Source organism: Cygnus olor, chromosome 24 (assembly GCF_009769625.2).
Source record: "Cygnus olor isolate bCygOlo1 chromosome 24, bCygOlo1.pri.v2, whole genome shotgun sequence".
NCBI classification, from domain to species: Eukaryota; Metazoa; Chordata; class Aves; order Anseriformes; family Anatidae; genus Cygnus; species Cygnus olor.
The window spans coordinates 6,230,798-6,248,506 of NC_049192.1; the positions used below are offsets into that span (position 1 = coordinate 6,230,798).

The 17,709-nt window shown below is 72.3% G+C and overlaps 4 protein-coding genes across 6 annotated transcripts; 1 reads left to right on the forward strand and 3 right to left on the reverse strand.

The window, feature by feature from the left end:
* Positions 1-1,165: 1,165 nt before the first annotated feature.
* LOC121059346 (myb-related transcription factor, partner of profilin-like) lies at positions 1,166-3,524 on the forward strand. Its single transcript, XM_040536100.1, has 2 exons — positions 1,166-1,660; positions 2,904-3,524. The coding sequence occupies exons 1-2, from the start codon at positions 1,195-1,197 to the stop codon at positions 3,416-3,418; spliced, it is 981 nt and encodes a 326-aa protein (XP_040392034.1). The 5' UTR covers positions 1,166-1,194; the 3' UTR covers positions 3,419-3,524.
* Positions 3,525-4,190: 666 nt separating this feature from the next.
* SHISA4 (shisa family member 4) lies at positions 4,191-7,084 on the reverse strand. The gene is given in 6 exon segments (XM_040535558.1): positions 4,191-4,615; positions 4,704-4,725; positions 4,727-4,884; positions 5,197-5,330; positions 5,918-6,089; positions 6,962-7,084. Coding segments are annotated over 6 exon segments (606 nt in total). The 5' UTR covers positions 7,035-7,084; the 3' UTR covers positions 4,191-4,568.
* Positions 7,085-7,877: 793 nt separating this feature from the next.
* On the reverse strand, positions 7,878-13,531 carry INAVA (innate immunity activator). 3 transcript variants are annotated; one of them, XM_040535556.1, is made up of 9 exons: positions 13,444-13,531; positions 12,777-12,839; positions 12,140-12,252; positions 11,944-12,048; positions 11,430-11,658; positions 10,556-10,609; positions 10,047-10,473; positions 8,995-9,571; positions 7,878-8,260 (listed from the first exon to the last, which is right to left on the reverse strand). In XM_040535556.1, exons 2-9 carry the CDS (start codon positions 12,829-12,831, stop codon positions 8,168-8,170), a joined length of 1,653 nt encoding a protein of 550 aa, XP_040391490.1. In that variant the 5' UTR covers positions 12,832-12,839; positions 13,444-13,531; the 3' UTR covers positions 7,878-8,167. The 3 variants fall into 3 exon arrangements, with proteins under 3 accessions (XP_040391490.1, XP_040391489.1, XP_040391491.1); XM_040535555.1 differs by having other exon boundaries at positions 11,929-12,048; XM_040535557.1 differs by having other exon boundaries at positions 11,929-12,048; positions 12,777-13,016; positions 13,444-13,492.
* Positions 13,532-15,186: 1,655 nt separating this feature from the next.
* GPR25 (G protein-coupled receptor 25) lies at positions 15,187-17,149 on the reverse strand. The gene has a single exon (XM_040535442.1). It carries the CDS (start codon positions 16,195-16,197, stop codon positions 15,187-15,189), a length of 1,011 nt encoding a protein of 336 aa, XP_040391376.1. The 5' UTR covers positions 16,198-17,149.
* Positions 17,150-17,709: the final 560 nt, after the last annotated feature.

Here is a 17,709-nt window from a genome sequence, read left to right on the forward strand (position 1 = left end):
ATTGGGCACCCTGAGGCCACCTGGGCACCCCAAATTGGGCACCCAGCCGCTGTTGGATATCCAGAACCAGGCACCCCACAGCCACGCGGTCACCCCCAACTGGGCACCCTGGGGCCACCCAGAGCTGTGCCAGGGCTCCCCAGAGGCGGTGATGGCAGCACCCAGCTGAGGCCAGATCTGGGGTGCAGGTGGGCACCAGGGTGGGCCCTTGGGGGGGCTCCCTCCTTTCTTGGGGTCCCCCTGGCTGCAGGCTGCGCGGCTGAGTGGCGGGTTCTGGAAACGGGGAGAAATGCCTTTATTTGGGCATTTCACACGAGGGCACCCGGGCAGAGCGGGCGGGCGGCCAGCCTGGCAGGGGGGAGGCATGAGGGCATGGGGGCAGGGGGGGCCCCGCCACCCCCAGCCCCGGTGCTGCCCCCGGGGTCACACTGCTCATCGGGGACGGGGACAGGACAGGGGTGTCTGGAGGTGTGGGGGCTGTGGGGGTGCTTGGCACCCGGCTGGGGGCACCTATGGGTGGGGACATGGTACCCAGAGACCCCATGGGACACCGCAAGAGGGCTACCCTGGGGTGAGCCCAAACTGGGCATGGTGGGGCACCCCGGAGCCCTCAGTGCACCGAAACCGGGCACCGTGGGGCACCCAAACCGGGCACCGTCCTGGGGGCACCCCGGAGCCCTCTGGGCACCCAAACCGGGCACCTTGGGGCGCCCAAACCGGGCACCGTGGGGCATCCCGGAGCCCTCTGGGCACCGAATCGGGGCACCGTGGGGCACCCAAACCGGGCACCGTGGGGCACCCCTGATCGGTGACCCCGCCACCTCCCCGATCCGTCCACCGGGGGGCCGCCGGCACCCCCCGCCCTCCTCTCCCGTGCGGCTCCCGGCGACCGGCTCCGAGCCCCGGCTGCCGGCAGGGGGCGAGCTCCGGGAGCGGGGCGGCGACTCCCGGCGGCACCGGCGGGCGGAGGGCGGCGGCGGCGGGGGGGGGGACCGCAGCGCACCGGGGGCCGGCGGCAGCGGCAGGGGTCGCGGCGCCGCCGCCCGCCCCGCCCCGCTCCCCCCCCGCTCCGCTCCCGCGGCGGCGGCCGCTCGGTGCCGGGGCTGCGGCGCAGACAAAGGCGGCGGGGGGCGATGGGCGGCGGGGCGGCGGCATGACCGGGCGGCGGCGGCGGCGGCGGCGGCGGCGGGCAGCATGGCGGCGGCGGCGGGCGGCGGGGCGCGGCGGGGGCTGCTGAAGCGGAAACCGAACTTCACGCTGCAGGAGATCGAGATCCTGATGAGCGAGGTGCTCCGGTACGAGCCGCTGCTCTTCGGCGCCGCCGCCAGCACCGTGAACGCGTACGAGAAGCAGAAGATCTGGTGGCGCATCACCAACAAGATCAACGCCGCCGGCCGCAACCAGCGCGACATCGGCGAGGTGAAGAACCGCTGGCGGGGGCTGCGCCGCCGCGCCAACGACAAAATCACCCGGCACCGGCAGGAGCGGCAGGGCCCCGCCGCCCGCCCCGCCGCGCGCCCCGGCCCCGGCCCCGGCCCCGGCCCCGGCCCCGGCCCCGGTCCGCCCGAGCTCGGCCCCGGGCCCGCTCCCGGTTGGGGCCTGCGCGCCGCCGCCGGCCTCGACCCGCCGCTGGTCGCCGTCGAGGTGGTGACGCCGCACGGTGAGCGCCCGGGCACCGGCACCGGGGGCGGCGGGATGTGGCACCGGCACGGGGACCGGGACTGGGGTACGGGGAGCAGGAGCGGGACGGGGGGAACGGGGACGGGGGACAGGGACGGGGGGGACGGGGGCAGGGGGGTGGGGGGAGCAGGATGTGGGGCGCTGGGACAGGGGGATGGGGACGTAGGGGGGTGCGGGACAGCGACGTGGGGGACAGGAACAGGGGGACAGGGGTGCGGGGGCAGCAGGACCGGGACGTGGGGGCACGGAGGGACCAGGGCAGGGACATGGGCACAGGGACCGGGACGGTGACGTGGGAGCACTGGGGCCAGGACGGGGACACAGGAGAGGGGACAGGGACCGGGACAGCAAGACAGCCAGGGACCTGGCAGACAGGAGCAAGGGACAGGGAACCAGGACAGGGAACCAGGACGGTGACAGGAGCACTGAGACCAGGTCAGGGATCTGGGGGGCTTGGACCAGGACAGGGAACTGGGACAGGGCCGTGGGGGCACAGGGATGGGGACAGGGACATGGGGTGATGAGGGCATAGACACAGACATGGGGGGAGCTGGACCAAGGCAGGGACAAGGGTCAGCGGCACAGGGATGGGAGGATACCAGGATCAGGCCAAGGGCACGAGGGACTGGGACCGAGACAAGCACATGGTGGAGCCAGGACGGGGACACAGGAGAGCAGCACGGGGATGGGGACGTGGGCAGGACCAGCACAGGGACGTGGGGGACAGACATCAGGACAGGGACACAGTGAGATCGGGACAGTGACGTGGGGGACAGGACAGGGACATGGGGTCACTGGGACTGGGAGAGGGACAAGGGACATGGATGGGGGTGGGCGAGGGGCACAGGGCTGAGGGCACGCAGAGATGTGGGAAGGAGCAGGACAGGGACCAGGGACACGGAGGGGACCAGCTCCAGGACAGGGTCTCCCCACCGTAGGGCACTTCCCAGCCTCCTGCCCCAAATCCCGGTGACACCGCACCCCAGCACTGGGGGCTCCCAAAGGCCACCGTGGGGTGGTGGCAGGACAGGGGACATGCGTCTGCTGGCACCACCGCTCCAGGCAGCCCAGCGTGGAGCCATCCAGCTGACATCCATGGGGTGACGGGGCGGCACCACAGCGGTCCCAGGGGATGTCCCCACCGGGCAGGAGGGCGCGGGGCTGGGGGTGCCACCGAGGGGGGTGACCAGTGGGTGACCTGACCACGCTCCCTGCCTGGCCAGGCGTGAAGGAGGAGCCGGTGAAGGAGGAGCCGGTGGAGGTGAAGACGGAGCCTTTCCACGACCCCGCCGACAGCGTCCCGGCACGGCGGCTGCCCCGCGGCAGCACCCGCCCGCCCGGCGAGGGCTGGAGCCCCCCGCGACCCCCCCAGCCTGACCTCCCCCTGGGCGGCCTGGGCGGGCAGCCGGAGCCGCTGGGCTGCGACTTCCCCAGCATCATCTTCGAGCAGGAGCCCGAGCACCTCAGTGACTGCAGCCTGGGCGAGCCGGGGGGGGCCCCGGGCACGGCGGAGGGGACCCCCGAAAGCGCCCGGCTCAGCCCGGCCGAGCAGCGCCTCATCCAGTGCAACGAGCGGCTGGTGCAGGAGATGCGGGCCTTCCGCCGGGAGTGCGCTGAGAGCCGCCGCGAGACCGCCGCCGTCCTGCGCAGCATCGCCCAGGCGCTGGGCGGCCTCAGCGCCAGCCTGGCCCAGATCCGCGAGCGCTACCTCGGGGGGCCGCCGGCCCCCCAGCCCTGAGCCGGGACGGGCTCCTCCGGACCCGCGTCTTTGGTTTCTTTTTTGTCCTCCCACTTCAATAAAACTCAGCGCTGGCCCCTGGTTCCCCCTCCCCGGGCTCGTTGCAGACGGCTTGCGGGATTTTTTTTTGGGGGGGGGGAAAGGGTGCTGGGATGCGGTACCCCGGCCCCCCCCCCCCCCCCCCCATCCCGAGATGGGGCAGCGTCCCGTCAGCCAAAGCACCCGTAGCAGGGCAGGATCCGGCCACAGGAGGAGGGCGAGCACCGTGCGGCACCGGTGGCTGCCGGGACGTGGCGGTCCCAAATTTAGCCCCCGTGGCGCGCCGGGCCCCCCCTGCACCGCTGCGGGGTGTGAATCACACCGAAAATAGCCGGGTGAATCACTGCCTGCGCCGCCTGCTCCGCGCCGCCGGCTGGAAAGGGAGGCGCGTCCCGGCCCCCGCCACGCAGGGCGGGTGGGGGGATCGGCCGCCATGGGTTCAGCCTCCCAGATTTGCTGCTTTTTGCCCCAAAATGTCACCGGGGTCTGTTTTTGCACCCTGGTTTTGTGCTGGCTCATCCTGGCTGGTTTGGAGGGAAATAAAACATTGCGGGGTAGGGGGAGGGCAAAAATAAATCACCTCTTTTTGGATGGAGAAATGCTTGGAGGGAAGAGGGGAACTGACCCTCCAGGCCCCTCCCCCCCAAAAATTGTGTCACCCTCCCCCCCCCCATTGCTCCCGGGGGGGGGGGAAGGGGGGGGGGGGCGCAGAGCCACCAACACGACACCACACTGGGGGGGGGGACACACGGTTTAATGCCACCCGCTTGGGAAGAGCCGTGGGTTCAGGGCGGGCGGGGGTCCCCCAGTGCCCCCCCCGATGCCGGCGGGCAGGGGGACCCCCCAGCATTGCCCCTCCATGCGTGGGGCCGCTGGCGCCCGCGGGCACCCACAAAGGTCCCAGTGTGCGGGGCGGGCGTGGGGACAAAAGCTTCTCTGTGCTCCTCGTCCCCAGGATGGCCGGGAAGGGCCGGATCCATCCATCAGCCTCACAGGGTGGCGTCACGGCCTGGGGGGGGGGGGACGACAACGGGGGCCCCCAGGCCGTGCCCGCTTGCCACCCATGGGCACCCCAGGATGTCACCAGTAGACGCGGGGTCCCCCAGGGGGTTCAGGCGCCGGGGTAGCTGGGCTGTGCGGGGACGTAGGGCGGTGGTGCTGCGGAGAAAGGGGGGGGGTCAGTGAGGGTCCCCCCCCCCCCCCAAAAAAGGTTGCCGTGCGGTTGTGGGGGGGGTGCAGTGCTCACCTGTGGGGTTGTAGACGGGGGGGTCCGGAGGGGTACAGCGGGTACTGGGCGGCGGGGCCGACCGGCGGGTACATGGCCATGGGGGTGAAGCCAGGCTGGGGGGGCACGGGGCCGGCTTTGGGGTCCATGGGGAAGGGGGCGGGGGGGGCTGCAGGGTAGCTGGCCAGGGGGATCTCGGGGCCTGTGGGAGAGATGGGGCCGGGGCTGGGATCCATGGGGATGGAGCCCGGTGGTGCCCAGGGTGGCTGCGAGCCACTGCCATGTGCCCCCCACCCATCCCTACAACCCCCCCGCATCCCAGCCTCCCCCCTGCGCCCCAATCCCTCCCCCAGCCCCTCTGCAGGACCCCCCCGCTGCACCCCAAATCCCGCATCCCTACAGGACCCCACAGCACGCTGAGCCCCCCCACGCACACCTTGCACCCTGCCAGCCCCACCCCACACCCCAAATTCTGCCCCCCCTCGACATCCCTGCAGGCCCCCAAGCCCCCCACCTTGCAGGGGGGTGCGGAGGTGCTGCCGGCGCTGGTAGAGGTAGCAGCAGGAGCACATGAAGCAGCAGACGATGGTGGTGACGATGGCGATGAAGAGCACCACGGCCGAGGCGATGCCGGCGATGGTCTTGGGGCTGGGGGACACCGTGGGGACATGGGGGCACAGGGCCGGGGGGGGCACCCAGGCAGCCCCCTGCCCTGCACCCCGAGCTACAGCGGTGCTCTCAGCACCGAGGGGCAGCCTTGGAGCACCCCCTTGGAGGGGCAGTGGGACGGGGACGTCCGGACAGGCACCAGCACCAGGAACCAGTGCTCAGCACCAGTGACCAGCACCAGGAACCAGGGACCAGGAACCAGTGACCAGCAATCAGGAACCAGTGCTCAGCACCAGGAAAGTGACCACCACCGGTGACCAGCACCAGTGACCAGCACCCCATGCCAGTGCCCAGCATCAGTGCTCAGCACTCAGCACCCTGTATCCAGCACTCAGGGCACAGCACCCAAAACCAAGCGCCCAGCACCCTTCACTGATGCTCAGCACCCAGCCCCAGCACTCAGCACCCCGCCCCAGTGCTCAGCACCCAGCATACAACTCCCCAGGGCCCACGACCCAAACTCAAGCACCCAGCCCCATGCACCCATCACTGAAGCTCAGCACCAAGCTCCAGCACCCAGCACTGAAGCCCAGCACCCAGCACCCGGCAGCGTGCAGCCGTGGCACCTGAAGGCGAGGCAGTGGCGCTGCTGGCGCTCGGTGATGAGGCGCAGCGGGTCGCGGCAGCAGTACCGCTGGTGGCACGTGCCGCAGCAGAAGGTGAAGAAGTTGCAGTCGAAGCCGGGGTGCCACGAGCCGTTCCTGTCCACGTACCACAGGCAGTCCTCGCCGCCCGCCGCTGGGGACAGCCGCCCGTCACCGGGGGCCTCGGGCGCTGCACCCGGCCACCGCCACCCCGGGGCCCCCAGCAGCAGCCCACGTCCGTGGCCCCCAGGTGCTGGCTCGCGGGCGCAGCCCGTGTGTCACCGCATCCTGCCCCAAACCCTGCTCCATCGCGTCCCATGTCCCCACACCCTGCTCCGTCCTGTCCCCACATCCCCGTACCCCACTCCACCCTGTCCCCATAGCCCCACACCCGGATCCACCCTGTCCAATGTCCCCCCAGTAGCCTGCTCCGTCCTGTCCCACGTCCCCACACCTGGCTCCATCCTGTCCCCATGTCCTCCATCCCCTCCCATGTCCCCCTCCCCGCTCCATCCCGTCCCACGCCCCCCCCCCCCCTCCATCCCCTCCCACGTCCCCCCCCCGCCCCCCCGCCCTATTTCTGGCCGGAGCCACCTGCGCGCCCAGAATAGCCCCGGGGACGCGGCCTGGGGGCGGCGGGAGGCGAAGCGGCGCCGGTGCCACGGCGGTGGGCAGCAGCCGGGGCCGCCCTCCCCCCGCCCCGCTCCGCCCCCCCCCCCCCCGCGCCGCCGCCCGGTCCCCACGTGGCTCCCCGCGGGACTCCCCCCGAGGGGAAACTGAGGCACGGCCGCGGCCCCCCCGGGCCGGCAGCGCCCAGAGCCCTCGGGAGAGCGGGGTGGGGACACGGGGGGGACACGGGGGGGACACGGGGGGGGACACGGGGGGGACACGGGAGCCGCGCTCCGGTGGCACGGCCGAGGTCACCGGGTCCCACGAGTGGGCGCCCCGCGGGCCCAGCCGGTGGCACCGGGCCCCCCCACCCCGCGGGGCGCCCCCTCCCGCTCCCCCCCTCCCCGCCTCTCTTACCCAGCGAGGCGGCCACGGCCACCAGCACGGTCCCGGCCAGGGGCCAGCGGCCACCGGGGCCACCGGGCCCCATCCTGGGGGCGGCCCGGGGCGGGGGGAGCGGGGCCGGGGTCGGTGCGGCGGGGCCGGTGCAGCCCCGGTGCCGGTGCCGGTGCCGATGGGAGCGCGGTGCCGCCGCAGGCCCGCAGTGACGCCGCAGCCCGGCGGAGCTCGGTCGGTGCCCGGTGCCCCCCCGCGGCGGCGCCTCCAGCCGCAGCCACCGGCCCCGCGCCCGGCCCCTGCCCGCCCCCGCCGGGCGGAGCGGCACGGCCCCGGCACGGCCCCCGCGTCCCTGCGCCCCTCCTGCGCCCCAGGGCTTCCCCTTCCCTTCCCTCCCCTTCCCTTCCCTTCCCTCCCCTTCCCTTCCCTTCCCTTCCCTTCCCTTCCCTTCCCTCCCCTTCCCTTCCCTTCCCTTCCCTTCCCTTCCCTTCCCTTCCCTTCCCTTCCCTTCCCTTCCCTTCCCTTCCCTTCCCTTCCCTTCCCTTCCCTTCCCTTCCCTTCCCTTCCCTTCCCTTCCCTTCCCTTCCCTTCCCTTCCCCTTTCCCCTCACCCTTTCCCTTTCCAGACCCCCCCAGACCCATTCTCCTTGCCCTGCACCCCATCCCCTCCCCACACCCCATCCCTTCGTTCCGCCCCAGCCTTCCCCAGCCTCCATGCCCCCCCCCAGCACCCATCCCCACCTCTCTGCTTGCGGGTCCCCAGCACTGGCACCGGGACCAGCCCTGGCCACGCGCGATTTGGAGGGGACGGGGACGGGGACGGGGACGGGGACGGGGACGGGGATGGGGAGGGGATGGGGATGGGGATGGGGATGGGGATGGGGATGGAGGGGACAAATCCTGAGAGGCTGGTGAGGACAGAAGTGACCACGGGGAGATCCCAAATGACCACGTTTATTAGAGAAAAAAGCCCGAATTACACCACCTTTGCACCACAGACCCTCTTGGGGTCACCGGTGAGGGGACACGGGACAGCGGGTGGGGGCCAGCCCCGGCCACCCCGTCCCAGCCCTGGGCACCACAGGGTGCTGGGGGCAGCCATGCCTCCCCCCCCGCCATGTCCCCAAGCCCAGGGAGGGTGGAGGGAGGGCAGGACGGCCCCGTCCCCCTGTCCCCAGCGCCCTGGGCCAGCCAGGCCGTGCCCCCCCGGGCGGGGGGGGGGGGGTGCTCACACCTGTGTGACGATCTCGCCGTTCTCAGGCACGTAGACCTGCACGGGCACGCCGTCCGGGGAGCGCCGCAGGACACGGATCGGGGGCGCCTGCGTGGGAGAAGGGGCCCGTGGGTGCCGGGACCCCACCCCATGGCGCCCTGGGGGGAACGGCCCGGGGAGGGATGGGGGGGGCTGCGGGGGTGGCAGAGGCTCGGCGGCGAGTCCTGACCTGCCCCGCGTGGGCCCCAGGGAGGAAGGGAGTGAGGCGGCCCCAAAATGTCTGCGGGGACCCTCCTGCCCTCGTGGGAACCCAGGTCCTGCTGGTGGGACCCTGGATGTGGCTATAGGGGCCTTCTGCGGCCCCTCGTCCTGCCCCAAAGGGCCTTGAGGACCTCAGTCCTGGCCCCAAGACCAGGTCATGAGACCTTGGTGCTGTCCACAGGACCCCAATTGTGCCCTAAGGACCCTTCTGGGACCCCTGTCCTGCCCCAGGGCCCCCCTTAGGACCAGGTCCTTCGCCTGGAGGTCTTCCCCAGTCCTGTTCCAGGGACCTTTGGGAGTCCCCAGCCCTGCCCCAAGGACCCTCATGGGTCCCCAGTACTTCCCCAGGGGCACCTCGGGACCCTGGCCATGCCCCAGCGCCCCCCATAGGACCCCGGTCCTGCCCCACCACAGCCGCCTGTCCCTGTGCCACCACCGGGTGACACCGCACGTCCCCCACCCGCCCGCAGGGCAGCACCCAGGGCGTCCCCACAAGGCGACAGCCACCGCGGTGCCCCCCACCCGCCTGTCCCCCGCTGTCCCCACCCCACTCCCTGCGCCACCCCGGCCCCGTGCCCTACCTGAGCCCGCAGCGGGGCCCCACGGATGGGGGGGCCGTCACGGGGGGTCCCGCCGCGGGGTCCCCGGAAGGCGCCCTGCCTGTCGAGGGAGTGGGGCCGGGCGCCCCGCAGCCGGGCGCGCTGGTGCCACGACTTGAGCTCCTCCGTCACCGCCGCCTTGGAGAGCCCGCGGGCGCCCGCCGGCGCGTAGTCCTTGAGCGACGGGGTGCGCACGATGCGGCTGTGCGAGGGCACCAGGCGCTGGTAGCGCAGCGGGGCCAGATCCTGCTCGTAGAGGAAAGCCGGGGGGCCGGGGGGTGGCAGGAGCCGGGGGGCGCCCCGGGGGTAGTAACCGGGTTCGGCGAGGGGCGGCGGGGCTGGGGGGCGCGGGAAGGAGACGTCGGGGCTGCTGCTGCCCGGGGAGGTGGCGTGGGAGATGCTGGAGACGTCGGAGATGCTGTCGTCGGAGCCGGAGCGATGCGTGGGGCCGGGGGCCGGCAAGCAGGAGGTGGGCACCGTCACCGTGTAGTACGTGGGGCGGCGGCGGGGAGCGGTGCTGCGGCCCCGCAGCTCGCCGGGCTCCCAGCGCGCCTCCACCCTGCGGGCACAAGGGCTGCGGCTGCCTCCTGCCCCGCTCCTCCTGCCCCCGGGACAGGGCGGCCGGGAGGGCGTGGGGTGCTGGCTCCCCGTGGGCTTAGCTCCATCTTCCTCCCCACGGATCTATCGCCATCCTCCTCCCCCCAGGGTTATCTCCAGCCTCCCCGTGGCATCATATCCACCAGCCTCCCCGCGGGGTTATCTCAGTCCTTCTCCCCATGGGTTTGCTCCATCCTCCCCGAGGAGTTACTTCCTTCTTCCCAAGGGGCTGTCTCCTTCCTCCTCTTCCCCATGGTTCTGCCTCCATCCTCCCCATGGGATTATCCCTCTCCTCCTACCCGTGGGGTTACCTCCGTCTTCCTTCCCCTGGGTTTCTCTCCTTCCTCCCCATGGGGTTATAACCGCCATCCCATGGGGTTATCCCTCTCCATCCTCCTCCCAGGAACCCTCGTCCCCGCTCCGCGCACGGGCCGTACCTCAGGGACTGGGATTGTCCCCGCCGGCTCGGTGGCTCCGGGGTGCTGGGGGCGCTGGAGCCCACCTGCCGGCACAGCACCAGGGTCCGGATGGGGACGAAGCGGTACGGAGGGACATCCGCGGTCCTGGGCGCCAGCGAGGCTGCGAGGTCAGGGCTGCCGGGGGCGGTGGCGACAGCGGGTGGGGACGTGGGGCAGCACCGGGCCCCCCAGGTTTCGCTGTCCCCAGGGTCATCGCCGGCTTTCTTGGCCTTCTCGTAGGGCCCGTCGAGGCTGGTCTCCCTCCAGGGGCTGGCAGGTGTGGGTGGGTGCCCCGGCCCCTCCACCTCAGCGCGCTCCTCGGGGCCTGAACGGGGCCGCGGGGATGGGGACGGGGATGGAGATGGGGACCCCCGCGGGGTGCCGGGTCCCGGCGGCTGCGTCTCCTCTGCGGGAAAGAAAAAGGGTTGGGGTGGAGGGAGGGGGAACGGGACAGGGCTCCGCGGTGCCCCCCGCCCACGGCCCCTTACCCTCCTCCAGCAGGACGGCATCCGACAGCGAGCTCTCGTCCGAGGCGCTGAGCTCTGCGGGGCAGTGGACAGCGGTGGCACCAGGTGCTGGCTCCGGGGACTGGCACCGGGAGCTGGCACCGGGGGCTGGCACCGGCTGCTGGCCCCGGGGCTGGCAGCGTCCCCGCGCTCCCACGGCCCCGCCACCCGCCGCCACCCAGCGCGTCCCCGTGGGCCCCCGCTCCCCTCCCGCGCCCGCCTGTCCCGACACGCTCGGGGCCGGTGGTGGGACCGGCCGGGCCGGCTCAGCCGAGCCGTGGCGCTCGGGGCAGCTCCCAGCCCTGCCCAGGCTGCTGCCGGCACCCGCCGCGGACGCAGGGTTGGGGTGCGCTCGCAAGGCTGCAGTCACCGGGGGAGCACAGCGGGGTGCAGCCACTGGGGGGGGGGGGGGGGGTGTTGGGGTGCTTCCCTGAGGGTGCATCCGCCACGGATGAAGGTTTGGGGCGCGTTCACAAGGGCGCAGTCGCTTGGGGAGGGGGTGTATTGGGGTGAATTCCCCGTGGGGAGGGCACGCCGGGGTGCCTGCACCACGGATGGCGTTTTGGGGTGCAGCCATGAGGTGCCTCCGTCAGGGACGGGGCTTTGGGGTGCACCCACGGGGGAAAGCGTATCGGGGTGCGCTCAGCGTATCGGTGTGGGCGATTGGGGTGCGTTCAGTGGGGCACGACCCCTAGGGTTGGGGTGCCAGCAAGCAGCCCGTGGGGACGAAGGGTTGGGGTGCACCCACGGGGGGAGCACTGCAGGGTGCACGCAGCAGGGATGGTGCATCGGGCTCCACACAAATGAATCAGTTCCTGACCCCCCCCGCCCTTAACCGAAGCACCCCCGGCCTCACCCTGAGCACCCCCGGAGCCGCTGGCGGGCAGGGGCCGGCGGCCGGCCAGGAGGCGGCACTGGCTGAGGGTGTTCTCCAGCTCCTTCAGCTTCTTCTCCTCCTTCAGCGCCGCCGTCTTCCTCCTCCGGCGCAGCTGCTTGCTGATGTTCTCCTCCCGGCACAGGCGGTGGGCGGCCTTGGCGATCTGCAGCTGCAGCGCCAGGTCCCGCTCCAGGGCGCTCAGCGGGTCCTGGGGACGGAGGGGACGCTCGGCACCCCCGCACCCCCCGCCCCGTACCCCAGAGCCACGCGGGCCCGCGGCCGCCCGCACGCCAAGGGGCGGCTTCGCCTTCTTCGTTGGGACGGGCGCGTGGCCCCCCCGCACCCCGAGGAGCAGCGCACCTCCCGTGGGACAGGGCGGCGAGGGGTCCCCCGGTCACCGCCTGCCCCTTTGTGGGTCACCCCTCACCGGTGAAGCCCCCCCCCCCCCCCCCGCTTTGCGCCCCCGGTCGCCCCTCACCGCCCCGCGCAGCACCAGGGTCTCGTCCAGCTTGAAGGCGGCACCGATCCTGCGCCGCACCTTGGGGGGCTTCTCGCCGGCCTTCAGGGGGAACTCGCGGGGCAGCGTCCCCGTCAGCTCCTGGGGACGGCACGGGGACGCTGAGCGGTGGCCGGGGGGGCGGCGGGGAGGGTGTCAGGGCCCCCCCCCAGCCCCCCCGCACCCCGCTCACCGCCTCGCGCAGGCAGAGCCGCCGCAGCTCCTGCACGCACGCCTCCAGCGCCTGCTGCTGCCGCCGCACCCGCTGCGCCAGCTCCTTCAGCGGGGACACCGGGCTGCCGGGGCCTGGGCGGACGGACGGACGGACGGACGGGCTGGGGCGCAGCCCGATCCCCCCGCCTCCCTGCCTCAGTTTCCCCCCCTCCGCCTCCCCGTCAGCCCCGGTTCCCGGTTCTCCCTCCCGACCCCCGTGGCGGGCCAGGTGCCGGCTGCGCCCATGGGTGCTGGCTGCGCTGCGAGCAGCCGTGGTTTCCCAGCTCGGGGGGGGGGGGGCAGGTTTCACCCTGACTCAGCCCAGCCCGCAGCGAAACGCGGCTGAGTCAGAGCCGGCCGCAGACCCCGGCCCCCCCCGGCCCCCCTCTCTCCTCCAGACTGGGAACCCCCAAATTTCCCAACTGCAAATTCCACCCCCTCCTGCCCTCCCCCCCCAGCCCCCAGCGGCTCCTGCACAGCCCCTTGTCCCCTGGGGGGGGGGGGGGTTGGTGGCAGTTTTTACACCACCGCCGTGCCCCTGGTTGTGGGAGGGGGCACCCATCGCACCCTGGGGTGCAGAACCCCTTTGCCCACCCCCCCGGCCCCCCCATGCTCACCCGAGTGCAGCATGATCCCGCTGTCGGTGTCGCTCGCCTCCTCCCTGCCCTCCATGCCGCACCCTGCGGGCGACAGCGAGCAGACGCCGTGTCCCCGCGCCAGCCCCCGGTGAGCACCCATGGGTGCTGCCCCCCCCGCGCTCCCCCCGGCCCGCAGCATCGCCCCTACGGCTCCGCCACGGCCGCCGTGCCGGTGGGGGAGGAAGGCGAGGCCGTGTTTGCTTTGCCTTCCTGTAGGTCCTACGATAAACAAAGGTGTGCAAACACGTGCCTGGCAGCGCGGGCTGCCGGGATGAGCCCCATCCCAGGGGCAAAGGTGGCGGGGGCGCGGGCCGGTTTCGCTGGGTGCCTCTCCCAGTTTTTATTTCTTTCCCGTCTGGGCTGCAGGCATTTCCCGCGGTGGGGGTGGCCGCGGGACGTGGGAGCCTGCCCCCAGCCCCGAACCCGGCGTCCCCGTCCCTTGGGGCAGAGCGGGTGGGACAGGAGCAGCCGGGGGGTGCCACGGGCTCACGCTGTGCCTCAGTTTCCCCGGCGGGACAAGCCGTGCTGGTGAACGCCCAGGGAAACTGAGGCAGGGCTGGGGCTCGGTTGGCTGGTTGGGGGGTGGCGGAGGGGCCGGGACCCCCGGTGGGTGCGGGGCTCAGCCAGGGCCGGGGCTCGGCCTTACCTGGGCGCGGCGGGGCCGTCGGCGCGGGCGCTCGCTGCGGCTCTGCTGCGCCCGGGCCGTGGGGACGTGTTTTGACTTGAGACACAGGGGAGGAGCGGGTGAGCAACACCGGCCCCACTGCCGCGGGGCCTGCCCGCTGCGGGGCTCGGCTCGGCGCAGCGTGGGGCGGCACGGCGTGGCAGGGGGGAGCGTGGCACAGCATGGCACAGAGCACCCTGGCGTGGCACAGCGTGGCGTGGCACGGCGCAGTATGGCTTGGAAGAGTGTGGCACGGCACGGCACGGCGTGGCGTGGCATGGCACAGCTTGGCATGGCACGGTGCTGGGTGGAGGCCCCATCCCGGGGGCAGCAGCACCGGGCCGGTCGCAGTGTGGTGGCACTGTCCCCACCCCTGCCCACGGCCCCTGGCTGGGGACATCTCCCCCGGGGTCCCCAAAGTGCTCGGGGACAGGGACCCACCCCGGGACCGCAGCGCGGCCACCGCCGTCCCTGTCCCTTCCTGCACAGGGACCCGCTGGGTGCCAGGGAGCCCCGCAGGTCCTGCTGGCCTGCCCTTGTCCCCATCCCCCTGCCTCTGCCCCCAGGGCCCTTCTGCCTCATGGGAGGAAGCACTGACCCTCCTCCTCCTCCTCGGGCAGGGGCAGGGATGGGGATGGGAAGGGAGAAGGAAAGGGGAAGGGTGAGGGGCAGCGTGAGCTGTGTCTTGCTGTGCCGGGCTGTGCCGTACCGGGCTGTGCCGTGCCGTGCCGGGCTGTGCCATGCCAGGCTGTGTCACGCTGTGCCGTGCCAGGCAGTGCCATGCCAGGCAGTGCCATGCCATGCTGTGCCAGGTCATGCTGTGCCGTGCCATGCCAGGCTGTGCCAGGCCGTGGGAACGGCAGGGCCGCGGCTGCCGGCGCGGTGCGAGATGAATCAGGGTGGCTGGCACGGGCGAGTCAGCCACATCCTGCGCCGCTGCGTGGGGCAGGTGGTGGAAAGTGTGCCTCAGCTGCGCTGGCAGGTGCCACGGGCTGCGGGGACGGGGACAGGCGTGGGGACAGCGGTGGGGTGCGGCGGGGCCACCCCCCCCCTGCTGCAGCACCCTCGGCCCTGGGGGGGGAGCGCGTGGTGGTCCCCGCGGAGGAACTGAGCAAAGAGCGGGGCTGAGACCTGGCGCGTGGGGCCCCGCACCAAAAAAGGGTGAATTTGAAGAGAAATGGCTCAGGGCTCCGCTGGGAGGGCACGGGGCTGTCCCCGGCGCCTGGGGACGCACCGTCGCCCACGGCTCAGTGTGGCCCAGCTCGGCCCCGCGGCAGCTTTATTCCCCAGGCAGGCTGTGAAAAAGAACGCCACGACCGACAACGCCGGTGGTACGCCTACATCTGTATTCGTTTTCTGTAAGACCAGAAGCAACCGGAGCCGTCCCGTTCAGCTCCGCACTGGGCAGCGTCTGTGCGGCGGTGCCTTCTCGGCGGGACCTCGCTCGCTGCCAGCGCGGCCGCACCGGGACGGCGCAGAAACCGGGACGGGACGGGAAGGGACGGCGCGGCCGGGAGCTGCCCCTCGGGGACCCCTTTGGCACGGGTGAGCGCAGCGCTCGGGGGGGCTGGAATCACCGCTGGGGCACCAGGGCTCCCCCCGGGAGGGGACAAACCTCAGCGACCGCTTTGCCGAAGCATCCGAGCACCCCCCTGGCTCTGTATTGACAGCAACCCGTCCCTCCCCCCCCCCCCAGCCCAGCTGCATTCGTGTCCCCGTCCCCCCTTACGTGCCCGGCCGGGGGCTGTGGGCCGGGGGGGGCTTGGTCCCGCTGCCGGGCGAGGGGCTGGAGGCGGTGGTGGAGGGGGGGGTCCTGGCACCGGGGGGGGGCGGGCAGCGGAGGCGCGGGTCCATCAGGGCGTAGATGAGGGGGTTGACGCAGCTGTTGGCGAAGGCCAGGCAGGTGCTGGCGGCCACCGCCCAGCGCAGGGTCCCCTCCTGCCCCGCCGGCAGCGCCAGCGTCCCCTTGGCCAGGAGGAAGAGGAGCACCTTGCAGGCGTTGAGGGGCAGCCAGGAGCAGACGAAGGCCGCGACGATGGCGACGATGACGCGGTGGGAGCGCCGCACGCCCCTGCCCAGCCGCACGTGCCGCTGCAGGCGGCAGTAGATGGAGCAGTAGCAGAACAAGATGACCCCCAGGGGCAGGAGGAAGGTGAGGAAGACCATGGCCAGGCTGAAGTCCTCCCCGTCCTCGTCCCAGCAGTCGTCCCCGTCCAGCCGCCGGTACCACAGCGCCGGCGCGCCCAGCAGGAGGGAGATGGCCCAGATCAGCCCGCAGGTGAGCAGGACGTGCCTCCTGGAGCCCGCCCGCCTGGTGTCCAGCACCTTCCAGATGACCAGGTAGCGCTCCACGCTGAGCGCGGTGAGGAAGAGGATGCTGGAGCAGCGGTTGACGCTGATGGCGTAGCTGCTCGCCTTGCAGAGCCCTTCCCCGAGCAGCCACCGGTTGCCCCGCGCCCCCGCCGCCACCCAGAGGGGCAGGGTGCAGACGAAGACGACGTCGGCCACAGCCAGGTTCAGCACGAAGGTGTCCACCGCCCTCCTGCCGCCGCTCCTCTTGGCCAGCAGCACGATGACGAAGAGGTTCCCCGCGAAGCCGAGGAGGAAGATGAAGGAGTAGAGGACGGGGATGAAGACCGTCGTGAAGAGCTGCTCCGGGCTCCCCGTGGCGTTGCTGCCTGCCAGGTACTCGTAGTCGGCCGAAGCCTCCGGCTCCTCGGTGGCCTCGGGAGCCATGGGGGTGGCCGAGCCCCGGGTGCCCCCCCTGTGCCTGGGTGGTGCTGGCGGTGCCCGGCGGTCGGGTTGTTGATCTGAGCTCTGCTCAAAACAGGCTTCTGCACTTCCTTTCGTACGGGGCAGGGTCCGCGGGGTGGAAGGGTGCCGGCGGGCATGAGGTGAGCCGCAGTTAATTTTGGAAACAGAAAAACAACGAGAAAAACAGCCAGAGCAGAGCGAGCCCCGGGAGGAGGGTGCAGGAGTGCTCCGTGCCCGCGGGGACGGGCAAGGCCCCGGCAGCGCCGGCCCCGGCCCCGGCCCTGTTCCTCAGCCCCGGGGAGCGCCGAGCAGCAGCCCCGGCTCCATCGCACTCAAACCTCCACATCCCCTTCCCAGACACGCCTGGTTAGCAAAAACTGCACAAAAGCCTTGGTTTTGTGTGTTTATTCCAGATGCACAGCAGCAGGTGCAGGGCTGTGGTGGGAGCCAGCGCCCGTGCCCCGGCCCTGCCAGCTCATTCCTGCCCCGGGCGCTCTGGTTCTCAGCGCAGGGGGCACCGAGAAGCGATGCCCGCGGCCGCCCACGGCCACAAGCGCTCCTGGAATGACAACACCGGGGTGCGGGGACGGGACGGGGCCGTGGGAGCACCGCGGAGCCCTGGTGGCACGGGGGAGGAGGGGAGGAGAGGGACCGACCCCGCGCGCGAGGCCTCCTGCGCCCGACGGCCATGAACGCCCGCAGCCCCGTGCCGCAGCCCCAAACCCCAACCCGAGAGGGGCCGGGGATGGGAGCGGGGCCGGGGTGCACCCAGGAGGGTGACCCCCATCCAGGGGACACCCTGCAGCCGCTCCACGAGCTGCTCTGCTGGGCGCCCGGTGCTGTCACCTTCCTCTTCCGAGGCTCTCCTGTCCCCATGACTTGGCCTCCCTTAACGTCCCCTCGAGCCGTGCGGCCTCCCTCGGCCATCCCCCGGGTCCTGGGGCACTCCTCGGCCCCCATCCCAGCAGCCCGGCCGTCGCCCGGCCGCTCCCGTGGCCTGGCCTCCCCCACCCATCGCCGCCGCGCGGCCTCCTCCGGCCGTCCTCATCTGTGGGGCGGTGAGCGGTGGGAGTGGGTGTGGGGGGGTGCACGGATGGGGGGAGACGGGGGGGAGAAGGAAAGGGGGGGTGGGGGGGTGGAGGGAGGGAGGGAGGGAGGGAAGGGTGGGTGGGAGGGTGGGTGGAAGGATGGAGGAATGGAGGGAGGGAGGGAGGGAGGGAGAGAGGGAGGGAAGGGAGGAAGGAAGGACGGGTGGGTGAATGGGTGGATGGATGAATGGATGGACAGATGGGTGGATGGACAGACGGACGGATGGATGGGTGGATGGACAGATGGACGGACGGATGGACGGGTGGATGGACAGACAGACGGATGGATGGACAGACGGGTGGACAGACGGACGGGCGGGCGGACGGGTGGATGGATGGAGGCAGGCGGTGTGAATGCAGGACTGGATGGAGGCACAGAGGGCTGGGCGAGGCAGACAGGGGTCAG

Coding starts and splice junctions, on each gene's coding strand:
- LOC121059346 (XM_040536100.1), top strand. CDS start 1,195: ATGGCGGCGGCGGCGGGCGGCGGGGCGCGGCGGGGGCTGCTGAAGCGG. Junction 1,661..2,903: donor CGAGGTGGTGACGCCGCACG/GTGAGCGCCCGG, acceptor CTGCCTGGCCAG/GCGTGAAGGAGGAGCCGGTG.
- INAVA (XM_040535557.1), bottom strand. CDS start 12,936: ATGCTGCGGGCCGGGGGGAGCGCGGGGGGGGCAGCACCCATGGGTGCT. Junction 12,253..12,776: donor CGGGATCATGCTGCACTCGG/GTGAGCATGGGG, acceptor CCGTCCGCCCAG/GCCCCGGCAGCCCGGTGTCC. Junction 8,261..8,994: donor GGGCCCCGCTGCGGGCTCAG/GTAGGGCACGGG, acceptor TCTCCCACGCAG/GCGCCCCCGATCCGTGTCCT.
- GPR25 (XM_040535442.1), bottom strand. CDS start 16,197: ATGGCTCCCGAGGCCACCGAGGAGCCGGAGGCTTCGGCCGACTACGAG.